This window comes from Ambystoma mexicanum, chromosome 2q (genome assembly GCF_040938575.1).
Source record: "Ambystoma mexicanum isolate Mex_15411 chromosome 2q, UKY_AmexF1_1, whole genome shotgun sequence".
In the NCBI taxonomy this organism is placed as follows: domain Eukaryota; kingdom Metazoa; phylum Chordata; class Amphibia; order Caudata; family Ambystomatidae; genus Ambystoma; species Ambystoma mexicanum.
The window spans coordinates 500,571,204-500,587,672 of record NC_090924.1 but is presented as its reverse complement, the minus strand read 5'-3'; the positions used below and the strand labels follow the sequence as shown (position 1 = coordinate 500,587,672).

The 16,469-nt window shown below is 44.8% G+C and overlaps 1 protein-coding gene across 3 annotated transcripts in view; it reads right to left on the bottom strand.

Annotated features, from left to right (window-relative positions):
* Positions 1 to 16,469, bottom strand: part of MAD1L1 (mitotic arrest deficient 1 like 1) — a 3,106,940-nt gene that overhangs the window by 1,290,883 nt on the left and 1,799,588 nt on the right. For all 3 annotated transcript variants that reach the window (XM_069647622.1, XM_069647623.1, XM_069647624.1), the window contains one exon: positions 9,965 to 10,053. In XM_069647622.1, coding sequence (XP_069503723.1) covers positions 9,965 to 10,053 — 89 coding nt within the window. The remainder of the gene's footprint in view (positions 1 to 9,964; positions 10,054 to 16,469) is intronic.

Sequence of the window (16,469 nt, the reverse complement as noted above, 5' to 3'; positions counted from 1 at the left end):
CACCAGAATAAAAGCTGCATATCCTACATATATCCTAAATAATAAAAAGCCAGATGTATGTTGGTCCAAAGCCATCAACCGCAATAGAAGCTGCGCGAACACACCAAATGCTCCGCTAGAGGGAGCTGTTGCCTTATAAAATACAGTGTTCCAATTCTCATATCTTCCCCTTTTGTCACCGCTAGAGGGAGTTGTAAGCGGGATATATAGTGGTCCTACTGCGTTAATAAAAACCTGCACTTTGGCCCATGTACATGGGCCTGTGCACTAGTCTTTCAATAAAAATGCAACATCTCAGAAAAAAGAACCATGGTTTTCAACAACAGAAACAGTCTTCAATTGTGAACAATGGGCAGACTAAGGAAAACGTTTCAGCTTAGAAATCTAAAGAGCAGTACAGATTTACACATTTTTCTTCATTCCCGTTTAACTCTTATCTAGTATGGAAAACACTGATGGCGGAAGTCCTGCATGTGTCTAAGGGGGAAAAAAACACTTTCAAAGACACCAGGAAGTTAGAAAATTTAATTTAGGGGACTGTTAATCTCGGTTGAAGGAAGGAAAAAACAGCATTGACCATAGGAAGTAAACGGCTAAACCATCTGCGAGACAAAACTGCACTGGCCGTGAGAGGGTCTTCATTCATGCCTGGATAGTGGGACAAGAGCAGAGACTTGAGAGCAACTAGCCTCCCTTCAGAGCACTTCGCTACAGAGGACTGTGAACTGCCCCGTGGACACGGGATGGGTACTGTGCAGGAGAGCATTCCTCCCTAATAACTCCCTAAACATGCGCTGACATCGCAGTACAGGCTTTGGAGGTTTTGGTTTCACTTGTTTTGGTTTATAAATAATTTCCTCCATTTACCCATCCTGTAGCTACATTGACAAGGCCCATATGTTTTCAATACACGGGATTGCTTACTAGTGTGCATACTTGTTTAGATAGATTTCTAAAATCAACCCTGGTGGGCAGTTATGGTGAACAGGGAGACTCAGAGTTTATCCAAAACCCAATCAAGGTACAGTGAAGAGCAGTCAATGCTTAGTCTCGGGGGAAGAGTGTGATCATGGTCAGGGGCCCAATGAGTCCACACGGAATAAAAAACACAAATATTCAGCTTAGACTGACAGTTATAAAAATACAGTTATCATGGCCTTAAAGAACACACCAAGAAATGAAACTAGCAGGCAGTAATATCACACAAAACCATATAACCCAAACATACATTCATCAGTAGGTTAACTTACAATAAATCACAAAATTAACCAGGTGAAACAACTAAGTACTCCGATGTAGGTAAAATTATGAGAACCAGTCACAAGTACAATTCCCTTTTCTTAGGAAGTCCAGCCCTAAAATGTATGGAGCCTAGTGCCCAAAAGCCATAGGTTCCAGTACAAGGTTTATCCAAGGAAGGTATTCCCTGTATTGATGCAATCATCTTGTGGTGGAAATTTAAAATAGTTCAACACCAGTTCAAAGTTCAATAACAATTTGTCAGAAGACTGTTACATTCTGTTCTCTCTTCCAGATCCAAGGCGAACCTAGGGGCAGGATACTTGATATAGGTTCGCTGACCAAAGGTAAGCAAGAAGGAGATGGTAGACAAAGGGCTTTGCAACCAATGGGATCCTATGGAGGACAGGGGAGCGGGGGGTAGTGCGGACATGCACAGGTATGCTTACCTACCCTGCCCACTTCGATTTTCATAGGGGTCACACAATGGATCGTCTGGGGGTCGGTGGAGCACAGACCTTTGACCTTGGTTAGGGTGAGAGGTGCCCAGAGGTTGCAGCTTTGAGTTCTCTTTCGGTCAGGTTCAACTGCAAGATCCAAGCCTAGTTGATATAGAAATGCAGACCTTTGCGATGCAGATAGCGTCTTTCCTCTTCTAGGCCTAGGCCTATGTCATTGTCTTTGTATGTGACTCCTCCTGTGAGCGCCCTGAGGCCTATGGGTTAGTGGTGCAATAGAATAAATCTAGATAGACAGACAGACCTCTTCAGGACACTTCACAGGGTGGAGGAAGCAGAGTTCCAGCGACAATCACCTTTTGCAAGCAACAACAGGTATCCTTTCAGTGACGGTCCAAGAAGCAGCTCCAGGACAATTAACCCCGATTATTGGAGCTGAACATTTGGGAGAAGGTGACTTATGGCACAAGCTGGTGACAACAAAGGTTCTGGGCTTGAATGCTAACGGTGACTATTCTGCCAAGGTATCGCACAATGGAAGCTAGTTTCTCCACTGAGCAGTCCAGGGAAACTTCTGAAGGCTCTTGGGTCACACAACTTTGAGAAGACGATAAGACTAGTTGGTCGCACTAGTCCAAGAGTTAAAGCTACGATGAGGGTCATCTGGTATCAGGAAGGGGGAACAGTGCTTCAGAGGGCCAATATTGGAGGGGGTGCTGATCCACTGCAGAAGTCGTCTTTGTGCCAACAAACTCTTCTTTGAAGGATTCCTCGCCCCCAAAGTAAATCTGAAGAAGGGCTGCAGGAGAAGTCTTCTTATACAAAACTGGAGCTGAAAGCAAGTCCAAGCTTACCAATGGAAAGGATTGGTACCATTCAAACAGCCAGTAGTTGTCCAATCAGGGACAACTACTGGTTTCACATCTGCCCCAGCAGCAGAGCCTCAAACTATGGCTGTGGGCTGGGACTAGATAGTCCCAGTCCGTACCCGTGTACACACACACACACACACACACACACACACACACACTAGCCATACGCAGTAAACATGAATGTGAATATAAAAAAGAAAGCAAAACATTTAAAAATGTTACTGCTACCACCAGCTTGTCTTGAGGCACATAAAAGTAACCAAAAAATCCTAAGTGTAAAAAGTTAGCGAGATACAAAAGTATCCACATTACACTGAAATATAAGGTGCTGTGTGTGAGGTAAAAATAAAATAATTCAGGGAAACGTTTCACAGTACTGACAGTGAAGAACTAGTATGTTTCGCCATAAACAATGAGAAAAAGGCAAGGGAAGTAAGGTTGAAGGCTTTACTTCCCTGACAAAAGTCAGGACAGGTTAAAAATACAAAGCAAAATGAATGGGGTTCCATAGAACAGGTTCAGGGTAATAGGGAGCTACTACATTCACAAATTCTGCTTATTCCGGTGGGCCCATGTTCGCTCAAGGTAGGTTTCCTTCCATGTGGAATCAGAATACAAAGTTATTTTTTCACATGCGGCTTGAAGATGTGGGCTTCATAATCATTGACGAGGTTAATAGATGTGCTTACAGTTATATGTTGCCCTCCTCTGTGTCAGTTAAGGAAATCATTGCATTAACATGGTGGTTTAATGATAACCGTGGGTTAATGCACCTGCTATCATCTGGAAAAGAATTGTTTGATTCATTGTTCACGGACTTCTAAGACTCCTCAAAAGGAATACCAGTGAGTGGAATAAAAAAATTAAAAAATTACATACCAGTAACATTTGTTTTACAGTGAGGGCATGTCCTCTAGAGATTGTGACGGGTCAAATGCGAGACGGATAAGTAGACAGTTTTCTCACAAGTAACCACTTTATGAAATAATAAGGGTAAAACAAACGCCTATCTTTCCCCAAGCTAACAAGGAATTCCCTACCTGTCAAACGAAGGCTAAAGGAAAATGATATAACATCCTATCCAAAATATCTGTCCCTCACACTCATACATAAAACACAATCATACAGGGATTATATGGCTGTTTAAACTCCATAAAACAACATTTATATTCAAACAGAAAATGTATAAACAAAATCCCCTTCCCCAGGATCAGGTCAGGATATTTCAAACAAGAGTCCAAAACCAAGAACTTTTATTTCAGTAGCCAAGTTCCACTCCACGTACAATAAAGTTGTTTTAATTTCTGAAGTCCTTCACTTGGCAGTTTGAATGTCTTATTTCCAAACAGAATTTCTCACTCTTCAAGACAATTGTTAAAGTTTCCACAACCCAAAAGACTTTGTCTTCACACGTCAAGTCAGTATTCAATGTAATTCACGTCGCGCTTCTTCTTCATAAGCAACACAGTTTTGTCAGGATGGTTTTACAGCAGTTCATCATAACACGAGTGGTCTTGCCACTTTCTTCCCACCATAACCTTCTACCACACTGCAGTACTTCAAAGTATCTTCTTTGTGGTCCACTCGCCTGCCAGGTCTAACCACTAATTGTCCCTTTCCTGATGTAGTCACCTGCCAGGATAACACTCCTACTTCTACTACTAGTATTCTGTGGTGAGGTTTGCTTCAAACCTCTTTAATCATTAATGGGGAAATTAAATCAAAAACTACTTCTCAGATAAATCTCGACTTTCAACAACTACAGGGGATTTATAACTTCTTCCACAAGGATACAGTACACATTGACAATGTCTCACACACTGTTAGCTCCGGCAATGCATGTTATATTTCTCTCCCCCTTGACGATTTCCATAAAGAGGGTTTGTATCCAGCAATCTTTGGTTTCCTTCTACACCGCCAATTAGATGCTAGTAATGCAGTCTATGTCTCCTTTCCGGGTATCCCTCATTAGGAAAGTTGTATTTCCTTTCATTTGTGATTTTTTTTTTAGCTGAGGCAATGCTGGTTATAATCGTCTCTTACAAGTTATCTCCCTTTTTGTAGATTACATTGTTTGTTTGAATGGCACTAATGGTTACACTAGTCTTCTACTTGGTCCGTCTTAACATGACAGTTGTGACCAAATTGCTTTAATTCAACAGTTCAGTATTCAAAAGCTTTACTTTGAGCCAGTAGTCCACTTTGGAGCACCCAGGGATTACCTGGCAAAGGGCAACTCACTGGTCTTTCCTTGCATCTCTGCTGGGCCCGCTGCTTCGGTTTCTTCGTTCGACGGGATTACCCTGGCACCTGACAGCTCCGGTAACACGCCCGCTGCTCGCACCTCCTGAAAAGGGACCTTTCTCAGCTCTGCACATACTCTGGTGAACGCCACCCACCGGAGCAGGACCAGGAGAGCAGCTCTCTCCTTTGGGACAGCTAGTCTCAGTACTGCTTCCCGCTGTGCATTCTCTGCATTCTACACGATATCCGACTTCTGCCCCATTCTCTACACGGCATCCCACTTGTAACACAGCAGCAGCTCCGCCTTCTACTTTTTCCTCCTGCTTCTGCTGCTCCCACTGCTTCTCTCAATTTATTTTCATGATTTACAGAATGTACATTTAGTGGAAACTTTCAAAGGAATTTATGCTTGGTTCTTATTTTGGTAATTCAAACATAATGTAGAATTGTAACTAGCAAAAGAAGTTGTATTGACTCCCTGACACTTACATATATCATGCCCATGTTTACCATAAGGATTTTCACAACTGACACTGTGGGTACAAAGACAACACATCATTAGGTATTCAGGTATTATAGAAACTTCACCCTCAGAAGAGGATGAAGATTGCATCTCTCCTAACAGAGTCATCATATTCCACTGGTGGATGTGCACACTGATTTGATGGTCTATAGGCATACTGGGTGCCGCATGTGAATACAGCAAATAGAGAGATAAAATGGCATGGAAATAGTGCAAATACAGAAATAAAACTGGTTGGTTTACCCATCAGCAGAGGTCGAAGAAGGTCTGTACCATGACACCATATTCCACTGGTGGCCTTCGGCTTAGATGTGATCCACCTAGTTAATATCAACACCAGGGTTAGGATCAGGTAGCTGCTGCCTTCCGCTGGCCACATGGGAGGAAACTTTAGGCTGAAATTCTGTGAGGACTCTGCAGGATTCATCACAACATGCAAGTGACCCATCTTCCCCAAGGTTGTAAGGTATAACATGGGAAATGGCTAATGCACACAGTTCCAATATGGCTCAAAGGAGTCGTTCTTGTGAGTTTGCAAAACAGTAATGAGGTTTTAATTAATTCCTTATTAAATCCACACAATCAGTAAGTCATTTAAAATATTTCAGGGACCTTCGAACTCACATCGAGAAACTAGTGAGAATAGGATGCTAAACAAGATTCTCAACTGAGCAACTTGTAAACAGGGAAAACATTGACTTGGGTTTGAAGTCTGCACTGTATAAAAGGGGATATCACATTAAGCAAATTTACACCCGTTATAGCCCCTTATACTTTGATGGAAAACAACTCTGAGTCCGAACTATTGGGATAAAAAGGATAGCAAGCACTACCTTCTCAGTGTTATCACTAATTTGTAGAATAGATCTTAACTAGTAGACAAGTACACGCTTTGCGTGTTGAGTGTAAGAGATTTAATATCAGTCTATAAACTACTTGGAAAACGAATACGAAAGAGTAAATTCAAAGTCATGGTCTAAGTGTTGGATTGAGCAAATTCTTTTTTGGCCAGAGTGAACTGCTGACTGTGTATCTTAGCTCCACCAGTAGCGACCACATGCTCGCAAATCCTACAGAGCGTTTAGAACACACACCAGGATTTGTTCCTCAATACTCCTTGATAAGAAATAAATCACGGTTTCTTTCAGTTTAGAAGCCAGTTATCATATCGTTGACTGCCTGATGACCAGGTGCAGCCACAGGAGGCATTCTGACTGTATAATTCTGCTCTGCCCTGCAAGACAGAGAATCAGCAATGATCAATATGGAAGCATGCATGCTAAATCCAGGGGTTTTGGGATTAACTGTGCACACCAGAGTGCAGTTAAGAATTGCTTTATGATTCATGCTTTCAAGACATTAGCTTCATGAGCTGGGGCTGCTTTCAGTTAACCTCACTTCCCAAGTGCCCATAGCCGCTTCCTCCAACTCTTCCAGTGCTAATTTTCGGAGACCACAGACCGCTTCCCATGGTGGTGGCAATATGAGAAGCGTGTGTCGGTTGCATGACGATGGTGCGGCTTCTCATGATTAAACTGTTCTTCAGCTTTAACAATGCTGAAATGGATAAAGAAGACTGCGTGGCTCTCCACGTACTCCGTAAATCATTCAGACTAATTCCCTAGAAATTAGCTTGCGTGAGGTGTCAGCAGCGATTGTCACTGTCGAGTCTGGCTTGCCATAGCCTGGCGCTGTGGGTTACTAACCAGCTTTTATTAGCATGCGTACAACTAGTGGCACGAATCCAAAAACTCTGGTAACACCACATATAGGTGGTGGCACTTTACTGTAAAGTGTGTTCACTGTATGACAAAAAAAGTGCATCTAACAGAAAAAATGAAAACCTTCATATGACATCACTCCAAAAAATGTTTGGGGGGGGAGGGGGCAGATAATGTCTTGGTCACTTTATGAGCAGGGTATACTCGAAGAAACCCACGTTGGCTTGTCTCAAAGCACAGAGGATCCCCAACTCACAAACATACAAGCACATTTTCTGTTGTTCTATCAATATTCTTTGCAGTGAAATTATATGCAGGGCAGAATAAAAACAGAAGCGTGAGTGCTGAAATGGTGAGATGCTACCAATTAGTTCTGTGTATTAGGTGGTCGATAAGTACCACCTATACGCCCAATCTACTGCACTGTTATACAGCTAGAAGGGAGAGGACACGTGAGATGGAGGACACGTGAGATGGGGCACACAGTTTCTGGTGTTTATTTACACAACAATTAAATGCCCATCGCCATGCTACTCCCAACAGCCAATCCCACCCACTACCAGACCTGCCTGACCACACCCAAAACACATCTTCCTGGGATCTCTTTGAGATAGCTCTACCACATAATAGCATCACACTTAGGACTGCTGGTGTTACTTCTAAGCAGTCTGCCAAAATGTAATAGCTTAATTTCAGCTGTAAATGTGGTACTGGTGTACTTCAGTCACTTGCTTTATATCCATTTCTCACACTGCCAGGCGCTGTTGTCATATGCCTAGGTGTTCACACGATTTCCAGCTGTTGCCATTTAATGACCAGGTAGTAACACTAAGGCAGAGCCGGGAAAATGTGTATCCGATCCAAAACTGTAGGCTTTGCCAAACGCGTGGTCTCTTATTGCTGGATGTGCTTTTAGTCCGTGTGGTGAATGAATGTTACAGTAGCATGGCGACTGACCTCTGTGTGGCGTTACTGACCACATTTTCACGGTTTGTTCCAACAGCAGCCCATTTTTCTACATACATCGTGCTCCGAGTCCAATACTGCACACTGTGTGTTCATATTCACTAATTACTCAAATAGATTTGAGTAAACGGTACTAGGTCAAAGGACCTTTTTAAAAAAAAAAAAAAAAAAGACTACAAATAAAAGCGATTTAGCAAGACCACACCAAGCGGTCTTTCTAAATCGAACTGTCAAGCACCTGCCGCACACAGGTGCGTGCAGGGCCGACAACCACGCCAGGACCTGGAAGCGCTGACAAGGCAAGTGTGTGTTTGTGTTGTATGTTTGGGTATGTTTGAGTTGGGGAGTCTTGGGTGGGGATGGAGGCAGGGAATGGAAGAGGTATGGGGGTTCGGATTAATCGTGCAGTGGTGGAGGGTAGGTGTCAGGGGTGGTGGCGAGGGAATGTATTTTTTCTGCTTTTTGGAAGCAGCCTAAAATGACCGAAAGAAAATGGTCTTTTTGTTAGGCGACCTACAAAAGGCAAAATGATTGCAGAACTGAATAAACAGGTGAGGAAAACCATACAAACCTATACGTACTGTTTGAACATGACATGAGAGTTCAGACATTCACTCTGTTTGGTTGTAGGTGCACTGGCATAACGGCGGGACCAGTGGTGGTGGGGGGCCCTCAGCAGGGCTTGCAGGGGGGCCCCCACATTTTGTGTTATGCCACTGTGCAGGTGGCAATGCATGGTCAACACTGGGGAAGTTAGAAGCAACATTGGCAACTAATAGAGGGGCGTATTCCGCAATCTGCCAAAATCTGGCTTGATGTGGCTATTCCTGAAAGCACGCTGCTCTTTCTAGTCACATTATTTACAACTGGCAGCATGTGTCCTCAAAAATCAGCACATGTACCCTCACATACTGGAAAGCACCTCAAGAGGCCCATCAAAAGAGCTTTGCTCTGAAAAAGTTGTGGCCTTCAAATACTTCCTTGTCGTAGGTTATAATTGTAATTATTATAATTTTTGTAATTAAAATTGTTCTTCTATAACGTGCTTAATACTGGAGACCAGTTTCCAAGCGCAAGCCCAGGATTTAAACCTGGGTTGTTATGTATTGTCTTGCTTTCAAGAAGAAATGCGTAGCCCCTGAGCTATGCTCCCACTTCTCTCTTTTGGGAGGTAAGCTGCTACCCAGTATGTATTAATTCACACTATCCAGAACACTGAGTGCCATAGACGAGGGTAGGTACACCATCCAGATTGTGGAAGTTGACTGTGGCCAGTGGACTACCACCACACTGTTCTGCTAGCTTCAATGCAATGGTCACTTTCAGTTGTGTGTGCTTGCTCTTCCTTTATTGTGGTTTAATCCCATTAACGTCTTTAAGGAATCACTTTCTTGTGTAGTGCCCTTCAATACGGTTATCTACAAAATCAACATGGCTCTGGTGGAATTGAACTGTTATCGTATATGTCAACATTACACATTCAATTCGGGAGACGTAAAGGATGTTAGCATGGATTCGTTATACAGAAGACTAGCCATCAAATTTAAAAATGGTGAACTAGATGGGTGTCCTTCAGTACTTTCCTTTTATAAGGGCTGTGCACATACATTAAGGTGTGGTACGTGCATAAGAGGACACAGCAAATCCTTCCAGAACTTTGAACACTACATTAAGTGATGCTCAGCGTCGGCATAGTTCGGTTATGCACACCAGTGTTCAAGTTCAAGTCAGCAGGGAAGTGTCATCACGCGATCAGTACTGATAATGTACCTTGAGCACGACAAAACACGGGTCAGACACCCACTGATGAACCAGGAAAGCATCAGAAACAAAAAGACTACATTTTTCACCTCGACGCCTAATCGCCACCAAGTCACACCATATGCCAAGTACAGGAGGTCTCCCAAATGCCCAGCATCCAAATGCTCCAAGCATACATACCTGAGCGAGTGCAACTCTTCCTTGGCAATGAGGCTGCTCTGACTAGAAGTGCCCGCCTGAGACTTGAGAATATTGAGCTCGGCTTCAAGCTGCAAAACGAAAAGGAACAAGCAGTGGTAAGCACAGCAAACTTGGACATACAGAAGACCAGTCATATACATGAATGAAGGAAAGCACCAGAATCGAATGTCAGCTGCAAAGGGCCTGGGCGTTGCACTTCAGAGCACAGTGAAGTATGTGTAGGTTATTGTACAATGTGAAAAACTGAAAATATTCCTGGCTGATGCAGCTATGCTCACCTCCACCCATGACATGAGCCCATGTACCGCTATTGCTAATTCATATGTGCAGGCGGGGACAGGAGCTCACATTTCCACACGCCAATTACGACTTCCAAGCAGATGAGTGCTTTGACACCAAGAGCAGGATCGGCGTCTCGCATCTGACTGGGTTTTAGTCGGGGAAATCTTCTGCCTGCGGACCCCCCCCCCTCCATTCTCTAACTTCCCATTAGACCCACACGCTTCTCCGCCGACTCCCCGGACTGTGCAGAAATGAGACTGTTCTACTTTTCCCAGACAGGATCAGTCAAAGCCTCAGCTTTCATCTCTCAAGCAAATGAGGAGGAGAAAAAAGGCGGCTGCCAACTGGAGGGCCGCGAGGGGGCTTCATTCAGAGTCATTACCCAGGGGTCAGGACTAAGTTTGGAAACATTTCCAGCCAATTTAAATACCAAAAGCTTTAAAAAAAAGTACCACAAAAGGGGATGGCTTTCAGCCGAGGCAGCACTATTTCTCCGACATCTATCTGCAGGTGGCACCACAGGGCTCGCGCGTCACCGTGACGCCAGAGCGGGCCCTCAACTGCGAAGCAGTGCTGTAAACAAGAAAGGACTGACGGGGCACAGCGCACCTGCTCGGTATAAAGCACTACACACTTACACCCCACATAGACAACTCCAGGTCGCTTTGAGCAACAGGGAAAATAAGAATTTACAGCGTTTTACATAGCGCGGACGGCAGCGAGTGCCGAGCTCTTGCTTGTGCACGGAGAACAGCCTCACAAAAGAAATATAGGTAAAGACAGGAAGGCTGGGAGAGGGAGTGAGAAAGATTATATAAAGTGAGTAAAGAGAAAGAAAGACGGAACATAGGATGGAAGAGGTAGTCGTGGGTAAAGGGGAAAGGGCGATGGGGAGCGAGAAGAACACAGGTGAGAGGATGGTAGAGCAACAGATGAAGAACGAGATAGAGTGATGGAGGGGAAGTGGGAAGAAGGCGGGCAGGACGAGAAAGCTATAGAAACACACTCAGATAGAGAGACACAGAGGTAACGAGGTGGGCCCCTGATGGCAGCCCGTCTGTTGCAGGGGAGCCAGGCAGCTGCTATATGCACTGCTGCGGTCCATGAATTCCCCTCTGAGCCGGTCCCGAGCTTCTGACTCACCGGGCCAGTGACAGTCCCTGTCCTGGGGCTTCCTCTGGGGCAGCCCCCACCTCCAGGGCGCGCATCAGTGGAGGCGGCACTGCACAGGGCCTCAGCCCGTGTTCACTCCATCCAGCCAAAGGCGGACGTTTCCCTTCACCGGTGCAGATCGTGATGGGGGAGTGGGATAGAGTTAGGCTTTCTCATTCATGACTGTCCCTAGCTCAGGGTGCTTTTCACAAGAAAAGCCCACCAAGAAATGGAGTCCCCTTCACGCCTTTGGACTGTAGTGTAGTGCCTAGGGAAGGAAACCCCAGTGTTAGTGAATAAGACAAGAAACTTGTCTCATACTTGGTGCCCTGCCTCCCACACAGCCAACATGTAACTCATACCTGGTGGCCTGCCTCCCCATCCCCACAATAACAAACGCACACCCTAAACAGTTCTGCTCTTCTTTCACAATTTTAGGCTAAACTTTTAACGCTGTGAAAGAAGGGCAGAACAAAAGCACACACGACTCAACTCAGACCAGAGTGAGGTCACAGCAGAAAGGGCCCGAAGCTGTGTTGAAGGGGCTTTGGACAGGGGCCAGGTCGCATTTGTCTGCCTGGCGACTGTTAGATACGCCACTGCCCATTAGATGCATTTTTTACCCCAATTCAGAGGCTATCTAGTTTTACAAAGCAATGCTAACCATTGGAGGTGTGAACCATCCAAAAGCTAAGCCCAGCAGTGAAACCTTTGGCTTCATTCTATGGGGTCTGTTGAGATTGCCTGGGCAGGCTTTTGTGCTATGGATCAGTACATGTGCTGCTGCCATCACGTTAGTGATTGTTTAAACGCAGTGCTTGTAATGAAAAAACAAAGGGCAAGTGCTACCTAACGGCACCGCACCACAACACTCCTCAACAACTACACACATTAGCTTTCCACGAGTGATGAACATAACGTACATCCATGTCAACATCCGCAACATACGACCCACACCAACGATACTCCACTCCGCCAAATACATCATGCTCCCAACACTACCGTACAATAGATGGGCACATGCGGTGCCATGTAAAAATAATGATCAGGCACTAATATTACATATGTCACAGGGACATTTGAAAAGTACTCACAAATTGTTTAAACTTTTCAAGTATATAACATACAAAATACACCACAAACCCATCTAGAAGAAAGATGTAAATGGCAAAAAACATTTTGAATGTATTGCTTATACCCCAGTTAGAAAGTTACGGTGGAGAGATAGGGTTAGGCATTCTTCTGCTACTGATTACCATCTCCAAGTCCCCACCAACAGTCATCTCTAGAATCCCACCACATTCCCTCTGGCATTCCTAAGGTGGCTGACCCACACAGACAGCAAGGAAAGCATTCACTCTGTAGGCACGCATGCCAAGTGAACATGCCAGACAACACAAACATCACCTTAACATTACCAAAATGGGATCTTCAGTCGCCAGGAAGGCATCACAATGGGTCACAGAGGGCGGGAGGAAAGGGGCCGAGCTAGAACGTATTGTTTTAATCAATAGAGTTTGCACTTTTCATTTTACAGATCAGCGAAATGCGTTAATTTTCAACCAGCCATGAATTAATTAGTAACTGATGGTCCTGACAATTTAAAGCACTGTTTAAAAGTAAGCAAATACAGAAGACTCCGAGGTGAAAAATGTGACACTTGCCGTCGGAGCCATGGACTGGGCGTTGCAGCAGAGGGATGGTTCCTAGTGGGGGGATTCCTTCCTCCTTAGCCCTAGTCTGCGCTGCCCGTGATGGAGAAACAGGGAAGTTGCACGTTCCTGCATTTATATCAGGCAGGAACAGGTGTAAGGAAAAGCAGAAGTTAGAAGAGGTGTGTTCTGCACCCAGTGCTCACTCTTAGGGGAAATAAAAGGTTTGAGGATATTATGAGTCCTATAACATACACCGGGAAAACGGAAAAACAAAAAAATAAAAACGTACTTGGTTCCCCGGCAGGGGACGATGGAAGTCTCCAGCCGTGTGGAGGCTCGGATCGGGGATGGCCCCGCTTCAAGTCTCCACACAGCTGGAGACTGCCATCGTCCCCTATCGGGGACAAAGCAGGCAGAAGATAAGTAGGGTTTGGAGGGCGCTGAGGGGGGAGAAAACAAAAAACCACATACCTGAATCCCCGGCGGGGGATGAAGGTGGCCTCGACTGTGTGGCCATGCTTCGAGCCTCTTCATTGGCTGAGGGACTGCCACGCCCCCGCCGGGGACAAAGGCGTGGAATCCGAGGGATTCCCAGCCGGGTAATGCCCCGGCAAGGGCCAATCAGAATGGTTTTCATTCTGATTCTCCCTCGCCGGGTACTAATGTGGTGTAACAAACGGAAGGCGGAATGTGAGTAATCAGCAAAGAATTCCTGTAGGAGAGCATTCCAGAGAAAGGGTGCCATAAGTGGCAGACTAAAGGCGGGAGACAGAATAAGAATTCTGGAATTGGAAGTGTAGCACGAATAAGGGAGATTAACAGGAGTTTGGGTTAACCAGGTAGCAGGAGGACCAATACATGGATTGAGTTATAAATTAGGAGGAGCATCTTGAAAAAGAACAAACATACATCGACAGCCAACCTGCATGTAGGTAATAGGGAGACGGTTCAAAGGGTTTTAGTGCACGCAACTACATAGGTTTAGTCGTTTTTTTAATAGGAGCAGGGGCCCACGAGGACGCTAGAATAGTAGTTGGGAAGATTGGACACAAGGAGTGAAATTAAGGTTTTAGTGGCCTGGCATGTAAGGTAGGGACAGATGTTACTTATATTCCGAAGGTTAACCCTGAGAGCTGTGGCAGGGGAGATGAACTGCTGGTGCTTGAGGTCACTGTCTTAAAGGAACCCAAGTTTTCAAGCCTTCTGAGATGTTCCGAGGAGGACAGTTGAAGTAGCTAGGTAGAGATTTTCAGTTTTTGAGGAAATAAGGAACCAAGTGAAATCCATCAATGGGTAACAGAGTTAAACAGTCCTGTATATATGATTGAAAGTGGGAAAGGAAAGAAGATTTGGATGCCATTGTCAAACAGGTGAAAGGAGAAGCCAGAGGCAGAAATATTTGGTCAAGTGAGGAGGTGTGTCGGGTTAAAAGGAGCCGTGGGTGCTATCTTGTGAGAGATGTTCCCTGCTAAAACTTTTTTTTTTTTTAAATACCTTTGTAAGTAAATATTAGGGAGATTTTTCCACAACCCTCTGGTGGGGTAAGAAACCATCTAACCTAATCACCTAACAGGGTTCCAACCAAAATGGCTCTATAATGGCAGCGGCGGGCAGATCAGTCAGGCGCAACCCAAGGAAGGGAAGAAGGCTGGTAGTGAAGTACCACAATTGTATACTGAAAATTATACACTTTTCATAAAATCGTGCATACAATATCTAAAGTTAGGGTAAAACACAACCCATACTAAAAACACAGTATAAAAACAGCAACGGTCTTCATTCTAAAATGTAAGCCTATACCTGGTCGTACGCACTATACACAAAGGCTAAGGGGTGGGGGGAAAAGGGAACCCTATACAAGAACAACATACATAAAAAGGATCGATCATGATCAGGACCCAAAGACAACCACAGAAACACTCCCCAACATTTCTGATACCTCTAGAACAAAGTAGCATAAATGTTATAAACGCACATCATACATTGGTACAACAACACTTACAAGGGAAAAACGGGGTAACGCTTACAGGGCCACCAAGTGTTAGAAATAGGCCAGGCAGATTACTATATCAATACGGTCTTGTTACACTCCTAGAAATTACATATAATAACAAATATACAATGTAACTTAAAGCACTTTCAGTAGACAAAAAGCATACCAAGACTTTCAAATTACAGATAAATTAAGGAGTACATTCCAACAATGCAGTCTTTTGTAGGAAACTCCTGTGATTCTAGGTGGGCCCAAAAATATGCAAATGTTCAGCCAAGTAACCTTAAAAATCATTTGAGCCAAGTTCTCACAGGCGGTTAAAGGTTTCCATAGGACACAATTGGAAAAAGTTGTTAAGTAGAGATGCAGTTATTGGGACAAGTCAGGTAAATGTTTTCTACTGTGAGAAACCAGAGGGTGTCTCATCGGCTAAACACCGGGAAGCTCTCTCTCAGGTGGCCAGTGTGCGGCCATCGCCTTTGGATCCAGACCCTGGGGGTGGACCAGTGCAGGAAGATCACCTGGATGAGGGGTTTTATGGCAGTGGGGGGTGAGGCAGCAGACAGTGAGACGCGGTATTCCCCCCCACCACATTTTGTTTGTTCAACCCATCCTATTTTTGAGACTTCACCCAAGTCCCAACCCCTACCCCCCTTTTTACCCAAACGCTGAGCCGAGGAAGAGGGTGACAGAGTAACATTAACTTTCACACATCGTAGTAGACCTATCCCGCTAATCGGGTCAGGCGAAAGTCAGGCACTCGGCTCTAGGTGCATACACCTGATACCAATTAGCTCTCCTCACACAAATAAAAGGCAGAACCCAAAGACACACTCTGAGCAAGTTGAACACAAGTACGAGCAGAACTTCAGGGACAAAGGCAAACCTACTGGAGTAGAGCGACGGACCAAGGGGAGAGAGCAACGGGTTGAAAATCCCAAGAGTTCCCTACCAGAGGTCGTTGGCTCCTACAGGCCACCGAAAAAACGTGACACGCGGTAAGTCCCAGACTGCATTGTGTTTCACGGATACCAGCGACCCTCCAGGGTGAACGGCAGAGTTGGGGAGGCAAGGCCAAGCCTGTGGTACTAACCTTGACTCGTGAATTGGATATTGCAAAACCAAGAAAGAGACGCACACAGCCGGTGAGTTGGCAAGCAACCTGAGAGACCGGTGTATGTTGAACTGGAAGTAGCAACATTATATCGCAAGTGAAGGCTACACACGTGTGGATGAGATGCAAGGAAAGGCAGACCTGTGAATGAACTTCAAAGTAAAAGACATCTGTGAAATCATGCCAGATCCATGCAGGAGAACAGGAATTACAGGTAAGTAGCTTGCCATGGGATCTGGCATGGATTTATATGATCATGAATACAAATAAACAGCAGTACAAATACAC